The 17,497-nt window shown below is 43.0% G+C and overlaps 1 protein-coding gene across 5 annotated transcripts in view; it reads right to left on the bottom strand.

Moving 5' to 3' along the window:
- The window catches only part of Acss2 (acyl-CoA synthetase short chain family member 2), a 43,796-nt gene that overhangs the window by 4,806 nt on the left and 21,493 nt on the right, over positions 1 to 17,497 (bottom strand). For 3 of the 5 annotated variants that reach the window (XM_087188923.1, XM_087188921.1, XM_087188924.1), the window contains exons 3-14: positions 10,384 to 10,475; positions 10,076 to 10,179; positions 9,754 to 9,826; positions 9,416 to 9,491; positions 9,140 to 9,254; positions 8,331 to 8,369; positions 4,271 to 4,408; positions 3,045 to 3,215; positions 2,140 to 2,273; positions 1,821 to 1,953; positions 1,683 to 1,739; positions 1,407 to 1,487 (exon numbers count right to left, since the gene is read on the bottom strand). In XM_087188923.1, coding sequence (XP_087045049.1) covers positions 1,407 to 1,487; positions 1,683 to 1,739; positions 1,821 to 1,953; positions 2,140 to 2,273; positions 3,045 to 3,215; positions 4,271 to 4,408; positions 8,331 to 8,369; positions 9,140 to 9,254; positions 9,416 to 9,491; positions 9,754 to 9,826; positions 10,076 to 10,179; positions 10,384 to 10,475 — 1,213 coding nt within the window. The remainder of the gene's footprint in view (positions 1 to 1,406; positions 1,488 to 1,682; positions 1,740 to 1,820; positions 1,954 to 2,139; positions 2,274 to 3,044; positions 3,216 to 4,270; positions 4,409 to 8,330; positions 8,370 to 9,139; positions 9,255 to 9,415; positions 9,492 to 9,753; positions 9,827 to 10,075; positions 10,180 to 10,383; positions 10,476 to 17,497) is intronic. The other 2 variants (XM_087188922.1, XM_004867890.4) reach the window with 2 other exon arrangements.

Here is a 17,497-nt window from a genome sequence, read left to right as displayed (position 1 = left end):
CCCCACATGTGAGTAATAAGTACTGCCCAACAATCAAAATTATTCTGTGGCAGCAGATAGATGGGATGGATGGAATTATAGCTAAGAGTCAAAAGACCTGGCTTCATGTCTTACCTATTACTAACTTGCTCTTGGGAAAGTGAAATGTGCTGGGGTCTAGAAGGCAGGGCTGGTAAAGTCCTTACAAATATAACAAAAATTAAAATAGCTAACATTAATTGAACGATAAGTTCTAGGCTCTGTACTAATCCCTTTGCATGGATTGTCTAACTTAAGCAATTATAAGAGTCAAAGGTACTATTATAGCTCAGTTTTACAAATGAGAAAATTTAGCTGGGTGTGGTGACCTGGCACATGCTTGTGATCCCAGCACTCTGGAGATTGAGGCAGGAGAATTACCATGAGTTCAAGGCCAGCATAAGCTACAGTAGTCAATTCAGGGCCAGCCTAAACTATATAGCAAGATCCAGGTAGGGGGAGGGGGGAAGGAAAGGGAGAAGGAGGGAGAGGCAGAGGGAGAGGAAGAGAGAGAGAGAGGGAGAGGCAGAGGGAAAGGGAGAGAAAGAGGGAGAGGTCGAGGGAGAGAGGGAAAGGGAGGGAGAGAGAGGAGGAGGGGGAGAGGGGGAGGAGGAGAGGGGGAGAGGGGGAGGGGGAGAGAGAGAAAGGGAGGGAGAGGGGGAGAGGGAGGGAGAGGGAGAGAGAGGAAGGGAGAGAGAGAGGGAGGGAGAGGAGAGGGAGGGAGGGAGAAGTGGAGAGGGAGAGGAGTGAAGAGGGAGGGAGAGGAAGAAAGGGAAGGAAAGGGGGAGAGGGAGGGAAAGGGAGGGAGAGGGGGAGAGGGGGAGGGGGGAGGGGGAAAAGGAGGGGAGGAGGAGGGGAGTGAGAGAGGGAGGGAGGGGGAGGGGGAAAGGGAGGGAGAGGGAGGGAGAGGAGAGGGAGGGAGGGAGAGGTGGAGAGGGAGAGAGGAAGGGGGAGGGAGAGAGAGAGAGAGATTGATTTAAATTCAAATGCATTAGATAACTTTTATCTGAGGTCATAGAAGAGGCAGAGCCAAGATTTGAACCAAGGCAGTCTAATGCCAGAGCCTATGTGATTGTCCTCTATGTTATGAAGCTTCCTTTCTTGACAATGTTCATCAAAGGAAGAACTGGAGCTAAGTTTTCCGACCCAAAAAAGTACTGTCATGAATCTCTGAACATATTTTTTAAAGGCCCTTAAGAACCTTATGCGCCAAAAGGCAGAAATACAGGCAAAGGTTTTCCCTGGAGTCTCAGCAGAGGACAATCCCTCAACTGTAGAGCTTCAGTCCTAAGCAACTACCAGGAGAGATTAGGTTATAAACTGTGAGTCAGAGTACCCACAAGGACCCGTATCCCTTCTGCTTAAAGACCCAAGGGTCAGGACCTCACCAGGTAACCTTCAGCTTCACCTTCCAACTCTTCCCCAGACTCATTCAGGATTGCAGGAGCTACACCAAAGAATGGAAAGGACTAAAAGCAAAAGGGAGAGAGAACCCAAAAAGAGGAATGAGGCAACTCTGATTTAACTTCCAAGGCAACCCAGTGCCCCAAATTCCTTAGTCATATTAGTTCAGTACCCAACTCTCCAGCAGGCCAAATGCCCCAAGATCCTTCCCCTGCCAAGCCCAGGACCAGCAGCGCTCACACACACAACAGGGCACTTACAGCAGAGCCAGGTTTCATGGGTGTGGCACCAGGGAGGGGGGTCAGCATGTGGCCACCCTGTGGGAAGCAGAGATCAGGGTTTTGAGTCAGTCTTTCCACACTGTCTCTGAGTCCCAGCCTTCTGAACCCCTCACTCACTGTCTCTGTTTGCCAAAAGGTGTCCACGATGGGGCAGTGCTGGGCACCTACCACCTGGTGGTACCATAGCCAGGCCTCGGGGTTGATGGGTTCACCCACGGTACCTAGAACCTGTAAGGATGCCCGGCTATGCCTTGGGCAGAGGAGTAGGAGACAGTAAAGTTCTGAGTACCCTGAGAGGCAGGATACATATGTCTCTTCTCATGCTTTCTCACCTATTCCAGATCAGAGAGTCAGTAGAAAGAAATTATACAAATGGAAGCACCCCCTCACCCCCCGAAGGACACCCATGGGGGAAGCAACTGGGGAAGGGTCTCACTTGGTGACAGGCTCATCTCCAAACTTCATGAGCAGACGGATGGCCGTGGGTGCTGTGTAGAACTTGGTCACCTTGTATTTGTCCACAATGCTCCACAGGCGGCTCACATCTGGGTATGTGGGGATCCCCTCAAACTGACCCCGGTGAAAGCTGGTCATTTCTGGTCCTTCTCAATAGTCCCTCCAATCCCCTACCATTACCTCCGTTTCTGTATTTCACCCTTTCTGACCAACCCATGTTTTTACTCCCTGACCAGACAAGCCAAGAGACTTTCCTGGTCAGGATACATAATCCCCTCAAAACTCTTCTTTCTCCAGGTCATAAGCAAACTAAGTTGCCTGGAGAGGTAGTCACACAGGATAATCTTTTTTTTTTTCCTGTAGTGTGACTCAGGATTGAATTTTTTTATTAGTATGTTTGTAGTACATAAAGCTTACATTCATCTTAAGGAGTAGGTACATGTACTTAGCATCTCTTGATTCATTTTATTCCCCTTTCCCTCCCCTCTCTCCCCTCTCCATCTTTACATCCCTTCTCATTTATAAAAGATCTATCTCCCTGTTTCCTATTTTCTATCTTTTATTTTGTTTTTAAAATTACTTATACCTCTGGGTTTCTCATATAAGAGAAGTTATGAGATATTTAAGCTTGCATGTCTGATTTATTTCATTTAGCATTATGATCATAATGCTAAGGTGCATTCATTTTTCTTCAAATGACTGAAATTTATCATTCTTTATGGAACAGTAGTACTCCATAATGTATAAGTGTTATGCATTCTGCTGCTATAAACAGGAGTATGTATGTATCACCCTGGTATGATATCTTCAACTCTTTTCATCCAGGATAATCTCATCCACCCCCTGGATAGGCTAGGTAGCCATAAGTCTCAGCTCCCTTCTCACCAAAACACTGGTGGCACCATTTGCCAGTGGCCCATAGGTGATGTAGGAATGGCCAGTGATCCAACCAATGTCTGCTGTGCACCAAAACACATCCTCCGGGTGGAAGTCAAACACATACTTGAAAGTTGTAGCCACATACAGCATATAGCCCCCAACTGTGTGCACCACGCCCTGTGGGAGGAATGGGGCCTCAGAATCAGGCCTTCAGCCCACCTCCACTTATCAACAAATGGAGGTTGGGCAGAATTGGAGAAAGACCCTTCTCAGGGATTCTAGCCTGCTGTCATTCTTTCCTATGCTCCCATCTCATCTTCTGTATCACAGCCATAATATCACAAATATACATCAGCTCATCATTGATCAAATATACATCAGCTCATCATGGATCATGTGATCCATCCACATCTCTTACACATAAACACTCCTAGCACACTCACATAGTATCCCCCCAACCCCCTATACTGGGAATTGAACTCAGAACTCAAGCAGCCATAGTGCCACTGAGCTACATCCCTAGCCCCTTCACATAGTCTTTGCTGTGTATCATCATCAGAGTTACTTAAAAAAAAGACAGTCCACTTGGCTTACTCTATCCCTATGAAGAAAAGGCCAAAATTGTGTTTCTAATGGCCCATTGAGAGATACCTGGCTTTCAATGGCCCATTGAAAGCACCTGGAGAGAAGAACTTAAGGATGGGTGAGTAGAAGGTAGAGTGGCATACTTTTCAAGTCTTCAAGTCAATAGAAGAATCAGTTTTTTAAAATATTTCCAGCTCTCATGCTATGCCCTGGCAGGGGACTAGATGTTAACAATGCTCCGTGAAGGAAAAAATGAACTTTGAGTTATGGTCTCAGAAGCACAAGAGGGATCCTGTGCCCACCCTTGGCCATGAGTTGACAGAATAGCTCTCCTTCAATCAAACCATGTGGGAATGGGCAAGGAATATCCACGTCAGCCACATGGATGATCCTTTTCTTCCCTTTTCTGGGTACCATGAAAACCCCTGCCTGACTTGTCTCACCCTGAGCCCCACTATCTAGTAATTGAGAATGATGTCTTAATTTGATTCAGAAAAGATAATGTGACATATCTGAACTTATGGTTATAGAATAAAGTTTCTGTCATCACATGCTTCCTCAAAAACTCACTTCTCACCTTTACCCAACAGACACACCACACACACACACACACACACACACACACACACACACACACACACACTTGCCTTGGGTTTGCCTGTGGAGCCACTGGTGTACAGGATGAAGAGTGGGTCCTCAGCATCACACCACTCCGGCTCAAACTCATCCCCTGCCTCTTTCATGAGTTCATGCCACCACAAGTCAACCCCTTGGTTCCAGGGGATCTGCAGGGAGAGGAAGAGAGGAATAGGCAGGAAAGAACTATAAACGGCTCAAGATGGGGTGGGAGACTCCACTACCTGACACCTGGAAGGACTAGGTGGAATTGGCAGGTGGGGATGCAGGAAGGGAAGGAGGGCCCTGCAAAGATAGAACAGGCAGAGAACGGGAGCATAATAGCAGGCTTCCTGAGTATTCTGCCATCCTTGCCTTATCTCTACCATAAAACTCCCCTCACCTGACCTCAGGTTGAAGAGGGCCCCTCTATTGGTTCCTTCACACCCTTCAAGTCTCAGGTGAAATGTCACCTTTTTGGGAAGGCTTCTCCTGAATGGTATATGATAGATTCCCTTCCACCCCTGCAATTCTTATTAACCACAGTACCATGTTTCTTTCCCAGACAGCACATATTTCCATTGCTTTTATTTGTTTACTTGGTTATTTTCTCCCCCAACTAGATGGTGACCTCTAGGAGGGCAGTGGTATGTCTTTTATGTCTTTTCTCCAACATCTTGTTAAGCGACTGACATTCTCAAGAAAACATCCAGGAAATTTTTGTTGAATGAATGACTTGCACACATAGCCTGCATACACTCATATGCACTATGGGAAACTAGTGGCTTATCAGCAGGGATGCAGATACTACACAAGTCAGAAATGCTAAATTAGTCAAAACCTGCAGGTGAGGTGGGCACTTGACCCTGTTAGTAGTGAAAGAAATCAACAGATCTTGGTCCAAGGACTTTTTCTACATGTCCAAATCAAATCCACATCTGGAGGTTCTTTTCTACTTTGATAATATCGATGCCAATGGGGTTTCCCACAGCATTTTTTATTTGAAGAGACAGGTTTTATTCAGCAGGTGGCCTTGCTTCATATTGGTGGAAAAGGACCAAAGTGAATTCCGCTCAGGAGAGGGATGCCCCTCTATATCCGATTGCCTTTGATAATGATGTCTGGATCTATCATCCTGAAATTTCTCTCAACTCCCCTTTGAAACTATTTTCCTTTCCTGGCTACATCACCTATTTGAACACCAATTTTTGTTTATTTGTTGTAGTCTATTCTCTGCTGGGTGAAGTTGGATTCCCTGAATTTGTCCAAAAATTATACTGGATTTCAATCCCAGTTCTGCCACTTCCTAGCTATATGACCTTGGGCAAGTCACTCTACCTCAAGTCACTCTTTTTAAAAGTAAGGATAATTGGGCCGGAGATTTAGCTCAGTGCTTCTGCCGCCTGCCTCACAAGGTCCCAAGTTCAATTCCCGGTACCAAAAGTAAGGATAATCATTCTTGTCCTAATGATCTCACAGGATTTTGTAAATATCAAAAGGAAAAGATATCTAATAAACACCAAGCCTTGGACTGCCACAGGATAAGGTAGAGAAGTCTGATGAATGTCAGAAGGAATAGAGGTTAGTTTAATGACCTCTGGGAGATATTTAAGGGCGTGATGATGAGAACTGTTTGGGAATTGCTTTAGTGTTCTCAAAGCCCTTTCATATTCATTAGATCCTGAAATGTTCAATAGCCCTGGCTGGTAGATAGACACTGCAATGTTAGAGAAATGCATTTCACCTATTACACAGATATATGCTAATTTATTGTGTGTGTATTTCATTTTAAAATCCCAAAGTGTTAGATATATACCTTGGTAAATTAGAATATGACTATCTAATCACTCCTCTCTGTCTATACTAAATGCCTTTTATAGAATTTTAAGTTTCCAACATATGAGTATCATGAGAATGACAATCCCAGTCCAAGTGAGGATGCCAATAAAAATAAGAAGGAAAAGAAGAGAACCCCAGCTAGAAGATACACAAGCATGCCCTATTTTTAATGGAAAATCTAGATGAGTTTATATGTACACTGTCATATGAGTATATTTTTCCCTGCCAAATGACCTTGAGCTGAGAGCATTAATGTATCTAAGGAGAACTATGTCAATATTGCTTTGGACAAATGGTGCTGTTCTATAGTCCTGTGAATTGTTAAAGGATAAAACATAGTTACACTGAGGCTCTGCATTGAGGGAATTTGTATAATCTTATAAAATATTTCTTTTGTGGGTGTGTATGTGTGTGCAGGGAGGAGTGGAAGAGGTGGGGTATTCCAGGTGTGGAGCCAATAACAAGCACCAGGAAGCAGGATGAGCTCAAATTAGTGAAGCAAACTCCGGATGTGGATTAGGTGTGTGCCTATGAGATCCATGGGTTGGAACCAGGAAAAGGTTTGAATTTTCTAAAATAAAAATTGAAGAGTTGGCCCCTGTCCTTGTACCAGAATAGCCTTGAGAGGGCAGCTGCCAGGTATGGAAAAAGAATATGAAGGAGCTCATAGATGACTTGGTTGAGGAGGGCACCTGTCAGGCCTCCCCTTGAAGACTCCATAAGGATAAAGAGACTTGGAGGTCTACCAGGATTTCTACAGCTTTTATTGCAATTTTCAGACCAAAAAACCCTGGATTTTGGCCAGGCATGGTGGCACATGCCTGTAATCCCAGCACTCAGGAGGCTCAGACAGGAGGATCACTACAGGTTTGAGGCCAGCCTGTGCTACACGGTGAGTTCGAGGCCAGCCTGTGCTACACAGTGAGTTCAAGGCCAGCCTAAACTATTTAGCAAACTATGTCTCAAAAAAAAAAAAAACCCCAAAGAAACAAATAAAAACACTGGATTTTGTAAGACTATATTCATACTGTTTGGGTTTTTTTGGTAACTGTTTTTATCTCCAAGAAACAAAAACCCAGAAGCCTAAAGCCTAAGGTAGAACTGTGAGGTTGCACTGTCAAAGGAAGTAATAATGGCTAACATTTATCTGGTTAGTTACTATGTGCCAAGCACCTATATTGACAAAACTCTATAAGAATACATGGGGAAACAGAAGCAAGAGAGCTTAAGTAACTTGCCCAACTTTACACAGTAGCAGATGGCAGATCTGCTAGGATTTGAACCTGAGTAGTCTAGCTCCAGAGCTTATACCCTAAACTACCAAATTTGTTAGCTCTTTGAAAAGAAGGGCTTAGATCCTTGCCTGAGTTTTAGAAGGAAAGTAGGGTTCTCTAGGAATCAGATCTGTCTCCACTGTGCTAATAAGAATAGAGAAAGGTGTACCATTAGCATAAAAGGTGCCATTAGACTTAGGGCCAGGTAGCCTGTAAAAATGGTAAAACTCATAGGAGCAGTGAGCTTTATGTTTTGTTTTCTTTCAAGTATGTATTATCATCTCTATTACTAATGAAAGTGAGGCCTAGAGAGGAGAAGAGACTTATACAAGGTCATACAGCGAAGAATTGGTCTCTGGAATCCAGGTCTCCTCTCTCCTCTGTACTAAGCTGTTTTGAGCATTCACCTATGGATCTCTCTTCTTAGAACCACCTAGAGTATAACTTTGGTTCAATTTTAATATTTAATCACATCAAAGAGTTATGTGGAATTTTAAATCCCAAAGAAGTATACAAATATATTTTAGAATCTTTTTCTTTGCTGTCCTGTATAAAACTCATTCTTTCGTAATACATGTCTAACTTCCCAACTTGATGGTGAATTCTAAGGCCAAGGTCTGTACCTCCTCCATTTGCTCCTCCTTTGTCTCTTCTGGCTCCATTCAGCTAAGTGCACAGTAAATACTTTCTGACTGGTTATCTGGTTCCCTCTCCCACAAAGGTCCCGAGCAGCAGGAGTGAAATGGGATGTCTGTTACTACCTCTCTGAGCTCCTTGCTCCATGCTAGTCAACAGAGGCAGCAATAGATATTTGATTTCACAACACTTTGGAGGGCATGGATGTTACTAGGTGTCTAGGAGCAAGGGGAAGGGGGAGAGGTCTGGCAGCCACTCTAATGGGACAAACAGGCAAAGAGCAGTTGGACACACAGATAAGCACACAGGAAAGCTATGCCCAAGGCAGTGCAGAAGTGGATACCTGGGGCCAGATGCGCTTGAATTTCTCTTTCAGCTTACCCTGTTAAGAGCCCATGGAATGGAAAGGCTGATGAGCAGGATTCAAGGATAGAGGAGTAGGAAGGAAGGGTGAGTGTGTCCTAAACCCCTGGATGCCTCTTATCCCTCTGGCTCCCCTTTCTCTGGTTCCCCCTACCTCTGTTTTGCTAAATCTGATTCCACCTCTTATGCATGCAGATCCCTAACATTCATTGGGCTGTCCAACCTACCTAAACCAAACTACAGCATCTCTATCCCCAATACCACTCAGGTTCCTTCATGTCAGAGAATCTAAGTGGCTTTCTATCCTTTTGGACCTCAGAACTTTCATGCCTTATGCCCCTCAGACCTGAAGGCCAGCACTGAGCTTTTCTACTACTCCCACCAGAAGTGCTGGATCCAAAGCTATCAAGAGCCATCCCCTAGGCCATGAAAGGTAGCCCACCTCAAATCATATTCCAGTTGAAATGACTACATACAGTCATCCAAATTAGCACATTTCTAATCCAAGCCCAAACCCTGAGGGTCTTCTGTGTCTGTCAAGATACCCCAACCAGCAGAGTCTCCTTCACAACCTCTCATGTTAAGTTCTTGAGGTCCAAAGGCCTTCCTCTCATATTTAAGGTCAAAGTCCCCTGCTCTAAACCAGCCCTGCCACAGGAAGCATTCTTGCGACTGCTTCCAGAGCCTTAGCATTATGATAAGGCAGCAAAAGAAGACTTTAGGAACTTCTTAGGCAGGAAATGGGTGGAAATTCGAGCCCTGAGGAGGGTATAACAGTGCCATACTCACCTGGACATCCGGGCATGGCCTCTTCATTGGGGGAGATTGGCTGGGAGAGTCACTCATGCCAAGCTCTGCTCGCCCCAAGTGCTTGACCACAATGCAGCATCTCACTGGGAAACCCCTGAAGGAAAGAAAAGCCTGAAGTGGTAACCTGATTGGCTCAAAAGGGAAGTTGGCAAGACCCATCCCTGTCCATCTAGGGTAGGAGGGGACAATGGGAAGCTGGCACTGGGGAAAGGCCCAGTCAACCCAGGGCAGTAGCCAATAGGCCAGCAAACTTACTTCTCCCGACACTTCTCCAGTGACTCGTCAGCCAGCTCCTTCAGGTTTACAAGTTTTTCCCCCCTGTAGAAGGCATCTTTGGGGAGCAACAGACATTCCAGGACTTAGTAGGAATGATCCTCCCCAGTGGGCAAAGTGTGCACAGGGCCCTTCCTAAATGGGCCTCTTGACTCTGGCTTTTGTAGCTGATTTGGGCTGACAGAGGGTTAGCTGAGGTGGGACTTGAAGAGGAAGGGCAGGCAGTCCTACCCTCCATCCTAAGCAGCCCCAAACCAAAGAGCTGACTGGAGATTAAGACTCAAGGTGGGGTCTGGAAAAAGAGTGAGAGAATCAGTCACCTGCAGTGATGAGAAGGCTACAACTGGAATCCAGGATCCGTTCACATAGGGACTCTGCAGAGAATCCTGCAAACTAGGGAAGGAAAGAAAAACTGAGGGAGATCCCAGGGACTGAGTGAACAAGGAAAGTAGTGGTTCATGAAATACTTAGGATCTCTAAGCCAGGGTCCTAGAAGAAACTGAATAACTGATGTAGACCTATGACGTTAGCACACTAAGCTCCTCAGTTTGTTATTTAAGATCCTCCATCATCCAGGCCCAACCTACTTCTCCAGATCCATGTTCTCAACCCCTCCCCAATTTCACCAGCCCAAACTCCTACCACAATGGAGTGCAAAGCCCCAAGACGGGCACAGGCCAGCATTGCTACCACGAGCTCCAAGATCATGGGCATGTAGATGGCCACCCGGTCACCCTTCTGAATGCCTGCAGGTAAAAGACACAGAATGTTGACAATGAACTTTCCTGACAATGAGCTGCTACTTGCTCCCATCCATTCAGCTGGCCCTTCTCCCAGTTAACTTTTTCTGTTCCCCTATTACCGAATTCCTTCCATTTATTTCTCTCTCCTCACAAATCCTCAGATCCCAGTGCCAAGCCCTCCAGCCTTTCCCACACCCTCACACTCACCCTGTTTACGGAGAACATTGCTGAACTGACACACTTGGACCAGAAGTTCACGGTATGTGATCTGGGTGGTCTCTCCTGGCTCATTGCCCTCCCTGAGATATACCAGAAAGAACCAGTGATTAGGGGTACAAGCTGTGACCTCAAACAAGAGACAGGAACAGTTATAAAATCCACCTAGTAACACTAATGCCTGGGCCTGTGAGAGTGAGGCATCTCCCCCCATACTATGAACTGACTAGACAGGTACTGCACTTTGGCTTTTCAAAACACTTTGTACATTTATACATTGTGTCATTGCAAAGTGTACTGTCCATCTCTGAGCCTCATTTTTTTTTTTTTTTTTTTGGTACGGGGGATTGAACTCAGGTCCTTGCGCTTGCACAGCAGGCGGCGAAACCACTGAGCTAAATCCCTGGCCCTGAGCCTCATTTTTTTATGTTGATAAAATATAGTGATGGTCCCTTCTCTTGCATGTGTTAAGAAAAATTAATATCACAGATGTGTCTTTCTGATGATATATCAAATCTGGGTCTCCAGATTACTTGTACTCAAATTACCTGGGAAATCTGTTAAAATGTAGATTTCTAGACCTCAACTCAGACTTCCTGAATCAGAACCACAAAGTCCAAGAATCTGCTTTTTCATAACAAGCTGACACAAGGTTAGAGGTCATTCGAACGTACATTTAAAGTTTGAAAATCGCCCCTTTTTGGCTGGGAATATGCTCAGTGGTAGAGCACCTATCTAACACATACAAGGCCCTGGGTTCAATCCCAGTCCCACCAAAAAGGAAAAAAATTCATAAAAAACTTCCACATTCTAGCAAGTGATTTCTGTTTCTCTCCTCCCTAGCTTTGACCTGGTTAAGCAGAATGATATAACAATGAATGACTGAGAAGAAATACTTTCTAAAAATACATACTCTTAAACCAGGCATGCTACTGCATGCCTGTAATCCCAGCACTCAGGAGGCTGAGGCAGGAGGATCGCCCCAAGTTCAAGGTCAACCTGGGCTATATAGTGAGACCCTGTCTCAAAAAAAACAAAAAAAGGAGCACATTCTTAAGGAGCTATCTTTTTTTTTGGTACCGGGAATCAAACTCCGGTCCTTGCGCTTGCGCAGCAGGTGGCGAAACCACTGAGCTAAATCCCCAGCCCTAGGAGCTATCTTGATTGTATGCAAAAATTTAGGTATAAGAATGTTTCCCTCCATGTTTTTTCTGATTTTCTGATTATAAAAATAAGTAATACATACAAAGGGCATTGTATAAAAAGATATGTAATGATAAGTGTCCCTCCCTTTCCTATCTCCCAATCACCCTGACTAGTAGCAACTATTGTTACTAATATTTTGTGTAACTTTTAAGAGACAATCAGTTTGCCAACAGAGCCACACCTACTAGAATGGAGGCCCAGTGGTAACTCAGCTAGTGTGGAGTGACCAAAATAATCACTTTGGAAGAAGCCTATACCATTAGCATCTTTCATAAAATGTTATTGAGGACAGATATTTAAAAATTGAATTTAAAAAATCAGACTTTAAAAGAAATAAGCACCTCACGGTCTCCAATCTAGCACAGGGCAGGAGGTGGAAGAACTACTCAACTCAAGGAACAGGCCTATTATATAAACATGTATATACATTTATGTTTATATATTCTCATTTTGTACACAAATGATGGCATACAATACGCATTATTCTTTATCTTTTAAAAATTATATTCAATTTAATTATATTCAATAAGCTGTATATATCTTAAGTGCAGGGATCAATTATTTGCTTCTTAAAACTTAACAATATACCTTGATATTCTCAACCAAAACTAAAAAAGCTCAATCTCTTTGTTTTCTATTTGTAGGTACCCTAATTTGTTTAAACCATCAATGCTTCAAGAATATTAAATCAGTTTCAAGTGTGTTTGTAGGATGAATTATTGGGTCAAAAGATATGTGCATTTTAAATACTGATAAATATTAAGTGCCAACTGCTTCAGATAAGAGGGTCAGAGAAGGTCTCTCTCTGGGAAGGTGGTATTTCAGCTAACACCTGCATAAGAAAGCTGGTAACCATAGGCACCAGCTAGGTAACCATATTAATTTTTGGGAAGAACATTCTAGGCAGAAAGAGCATCTAATGGAAATAACATTATGGTTATAGTATAATGAGCAAGAAGTTGGGTAAAAATGAAAAACAAATAGCAGCCAAATCATGTAGGACCTTGCAGGCAGTGGTAAATTTGAATTTTACTCTAAGTGGTTTCTTGCTGGCTTCCCTTATGCACAAAGCTCAAGACCACCCCCACACTTTTGATAATGTCATTGCCTCTGGTCAGAATGATACTCCTCTTTCAGACACAGTGCCACACAGCCTCCCCTCAGTACTAGAGGCCATTGTGTTCCTTCTCCTTCCTTACTACCCAGAGTACTTAGGAAGGAGGAAACTGAAACCTAGAGAGATGTAGTATCTGGCCAAGGTCACACAATAATAAGTGGCAGAGCCAAGAATAGATCCTTAAGTCTTCTGATTTCAAGTCAGGACTCTTTCCCTCACAGTGTGAGCGATGGGGACTGGCAGGGAAGCCAGGCCTTTTCTTACTGACAGAGGTTACACAGAAGATTATCAGCCTCTTTCCAGCTTCTGGCTGGATAAGCCAGGTTCTATCCTCTCCTTGGCTTTAACTCTCATAGGGCTAAGAGGAGCCAAGCACAGAGAGCTTACTAAAGTAGGAAGGAACTAGGAGAAAGGAAGCTGGCAAATGGCCCTGAATACCAGAGGCAGAAAAACCATTTCCTTAATGGGCCCACTGACGAATGCTACAGCAACTCCAGAACATCTCTAGTTACAGCTGAATACTGATGTATGTCCCCATGCATGAGTGTCCACATATGTACCACATACCAGCCCACCAATGTGTACTTGCATAAAATCATGTATACTAATATATAACCATTGTAAGCACAAATCTGCTCATCTTCACAGATGAACACAAGCATAAACATGTGTACCCAGAACTTAGACCCATCTGCAAGTACATGTACCACATTTACATAACACCCATGTGCACACCTTGCCTTTTCAGAAACTCTTTTTCAAATCATTGTTTTATTTTTTCATGAAGCTTTCCATTATTGGAAATTATCTCATTTATTTATTTGAATGTTATCTATGTCTTTCACTGGAAAATAAGCTCCACGATAACAGAGACCTCATCTATGTGGTTCACTGCTGTATCCTTCACACCTAGATCTGAGCCTGGTATACAGAAGGTGAACAGGAACAGATAAGCACAACCTATACAAGTACATCTTCCTTGAGTCCATTTCTAGCCACCTACACACACACACAGAGTGTGCATTCCTCTCCCTGGCTATGGGGTCAAGTTATACATAATTAATATAAGTACTTACTCATTCCAGTGTCTTCTTTCTCTGATATATACACCAGGCTGAGGCCCCTGGCTGGTGGAAGAGGGAGCAGGGTACTCACTGGCTTACTGCAAGATCCCAAGCTCTTTAAGATGTTCTTTACAGAACATCCAGTTTGGTTCCTAACTCTGGGATTCAAAGAGACTATTAGCCATGCTTGGGGTCACAGAGTAGTAGGTTGCCAAAAACAGGGACAAGGACTGAATCTAGGCCTCTTTCCACAACACTGGGAGTTACAAGCTCAGAAATTAAGAGAGTCCAGGGAGGTAATGTAAATTAAGTGAAGTAAGTCATAGGAAAAAAATTTCTTGATGAACAAGGAATTGTTCCCTTTCTCTTAACTTTTCTATACGAAAACAGCAACACATGTAGCAATAACATTTAGTCTTAGCTTGGGGGAAATAATAGGAAGGGGGAGTGACTAGAGAACTTGAGAATACATGCTCTGGCAAAAGGAGGCATCCAGTACCTAAATTTAGCTCCTGTCAACTTTTGCCCACTGGCTCAATGTTGCTAATTTTTAGAGACACCTGGAACCTATTTTTTTATTTTGGTCAAAACTTTTGAATTTTAAAATATTGACAACTAATTTTTTTATCTTATTGTCAACTAATTTTTAGAAGTTGTAAACACTATGGGCTAGACAAAACTATTAATGAGAGATTTTGCTAGTGGGTTATTTATTGGGAACCTTTGCTATAAACCCAACCACTGTGCCGATACTTGGAGGCCATATAGTTAGTGGGACAACCTAAGTACACCGTCATTAGGTCCTTCTCATCTTCTTCGTCCAAGGATCCATTTTCAACTACCTACCTCATCCTTATACTTTCCAAATTTACTTCAATCCATTATTGATTCAAAATATATTTAGAATTAGACTACTTCTATTCACATTTATTTCTACCATCCTACTCCAATATCACTAGCATTAGGTAGGTCAGACTGTGTCACTCTTTCACTCAAACAGCTCAGATCATTTCCCATATCATTTTGAATAAAAGTCAAACTCCTCACAACAGCTTACTTGTTTCTAAATGATCTAGTCCACCTCTATCTTCAGATATTATTGTTCGCTCTTATTTTCTTCTCCTTCTGCCCCAGCCACATGGCCTTCCTTGTGTATGGCAGAAATACCAAATATGCTTAACCTCATAGCCTTTGTCCTCCATTTGGAGCATTCTTCCCCTAGACAGTTGCACAACTTATTTTCTATCTTTTAGTCATTGCTGAGATGTTGGCTTCTCAGTGAGATAATCCTTGTCCATCCCATATAAAAGTACACCCTACCCCTTAGCCTCAGATGCTCCAAACTAACATCTTCCAGGAAGTCATCCCTATTTTCCTTTTCCTTATATCACTTTCCTTGTAATGTTTTTGGTTTATTTGTTTTTGCCTCATAATACATTTATATGGGTCTCTTTTGTTCCCCATTATATCCTGGGCTCATGGAGGGTAGATATTATTTCTTCTTCTCTGTGTCCTCCAAGAACAGCAGCTACAATAGGTACCCAAGGGTCATGGTAAAATCATTGAAAAGACTGATAACTGATTAATAATATGGAAGAGTAGGGTTATCTTCTTCATATATAGGCATTGGAGTGAAGATTTTTAACTCCCTACAAATAAGGCATATAATAGGAGGAAAGAGCTGAGAGAAAGAAAAATGGGAGGGATAGGAGTGTAGCTCAGTGGCAGAGCACTTGCCTAGCACATGTGAGGCCCTGGATTCAATCCCCAGCATTGGAAGAAAAAAATTAAAAATACAAACCTGTTATACAAGTAACACTGAACTGAGGTGCTTAGTTTGAAAAAGAGAAGATGTTAAGGAATATGATTGCACTCAAGTATCTGTGTCTCTGTTGCCTCTACCCTAGATCAAGCCAGCTTTGTTGCCTGGATGACCACAGTGGTCCCTAACTGGTCCCTCACTTCACTCTTGCCCCTTCCAATCCACATATCACTCAGAATGATCTATTAAAAACTTAAATCAGACCATATCACTTTCTCCTTGGAACTCTTTATTGGCTTCCCTGGCATAGAAGAAAATCCAAACTTCTATACTTTGTACCCTCTCCAACTTCATCTTGTGCCATTCTCCCTTTCTTCTTGCTAGGCTCCAAACACACTGGCCTTCTGACAATAGAACATACCATGTTCTTTTATATTACCTTCCTCCATCTCTTTGAATTGCCCTTTCTTGTGTTTCATATCTCAGCTTACATGTCACCTCCGTGATGAGATTTCTTCTCTCAGTCTTGCCTGTTATTCTTCATTACAACATTCTGTTTACCCTCTTCATAGCATTTTTCTCAAGCTATACTATTTTATTTTATTTTTGGCTTTTTTGAGACAGGGTCTCACTGTGTTGTTCAGGCTGGCCTGGAACTCGAGGCAATCCTCCTGCTTCAGCTTCCCAAGTGCTGGGATCATAAGTGTGCACCACCACACCCAGCTTCAAGCTATACTCCTAGGCAAATCTCTGGGTTCAATCCCCAGTACCCAAAATAAAACAAAACCAGAAATTAATCAAGCTATACATCCTCTGTTATTTACCTTTTTGTTTTGTTTTAATTGTCTGTCTCCCTCAATAGACAAAAGATAGTTTCTGAAGGCAGAGGCAAGTTGCTCTTGACTTTCTGGTATCTTGCACAGGACCTTGTAATACAGTAGGCACTCAATATATTTTTCTGAATGAACGAATGAATGTGAAAGATTATTAAGGGAAAGCAGCAGAGTGGTAGTACATAACTATAAACTGTACAGCTAAGTCAGTTGGGAGAGCTCAGTATAAAGAAATCCTTAAAATCTGTCAGTTATCCAAGATGGGAAGTACTCTTTTAGAAGCTCCCTAACCCTGAAGATATCATGTAGAATTTGGGATCTGCAAGGATACTAAAAGGCAGACTCTACCATATGGAGAAACCAAGACCAATGCTTCCCAAAATATGGTCAGATAGGGTTAATAATGCAGATTCTAAGGTCCTGCCCCACATAGCTGCAGGATAGGATTGTTCAGTTTGGCCAGGGAAACTCTAACACCTACTTCTACTAGATCATTTTCCAGGGCACAGGGACCGTACAAGCTCCCCCTATAATTCATGTTCATTGAATATTGAACTTGTGATTCTCCTGCCTCAGCCACCCAGAGTGCTGGGATTACAGGTGTAAATGCATCACTATACCTAACTTGAGATGACTTATAAGGCCCTTCCAAAGTTAAGATTCTTTTATTCTATAAAATGAAGAAATAATGTGGAAGAGTTCTATGATCCATAAAGTACTTCACAAATGTGAGGCTCTCTGATGTAAGTATACCCTCAAGTCATTTTCCCTTTCACCAAGGGAGCATGGAGTAGAAGCAACCTAATGACAAATTAGCAGCCTAATGCCTCCTCTGGGTATTTCTGCTGTTGGTGCAGTGAAGGAAAAGATTAAAAAGTAGGTGGATAGAGACATACCCCAAAACTGACTGGATCACAAATCACTTAGAATGCTAAAGGAGGATGGAGCTTTTGAGATTTACCACTCTTATTTATCTATAAATGAGAAACCTAAGACACAGAAATGGGAAGTGATGGCCTCCGGGTTACTCAGGACATTACTAGCAACATTATTCTATAGAAGTGTTGTCCAGTATGGTAATCACTAGGCACACATAGCTATTGAACTTTTAAAATGTCTTTGA

This window comes from Heterocephalus glaber, unplaced genomic scaffold, assembly GCF_053883595.1.
Source record: "Heterocephalus glaber isolate CG9 unplaced genomic scaffold, H.glaber_assembly_v1.0 deba00001532, whole genome shotgun sequence".
Classification (NCBI taxonomy): domain Eukaryota; kingdom Metazoa; phylum Chordata; class Mammalia; order Rodentia; family Bathyergidae; genus Heterocephalus; species Heterocephalus glaber.
This window is presented reverse-complemented; position numbering and strand designations above follow the sequence as displayed.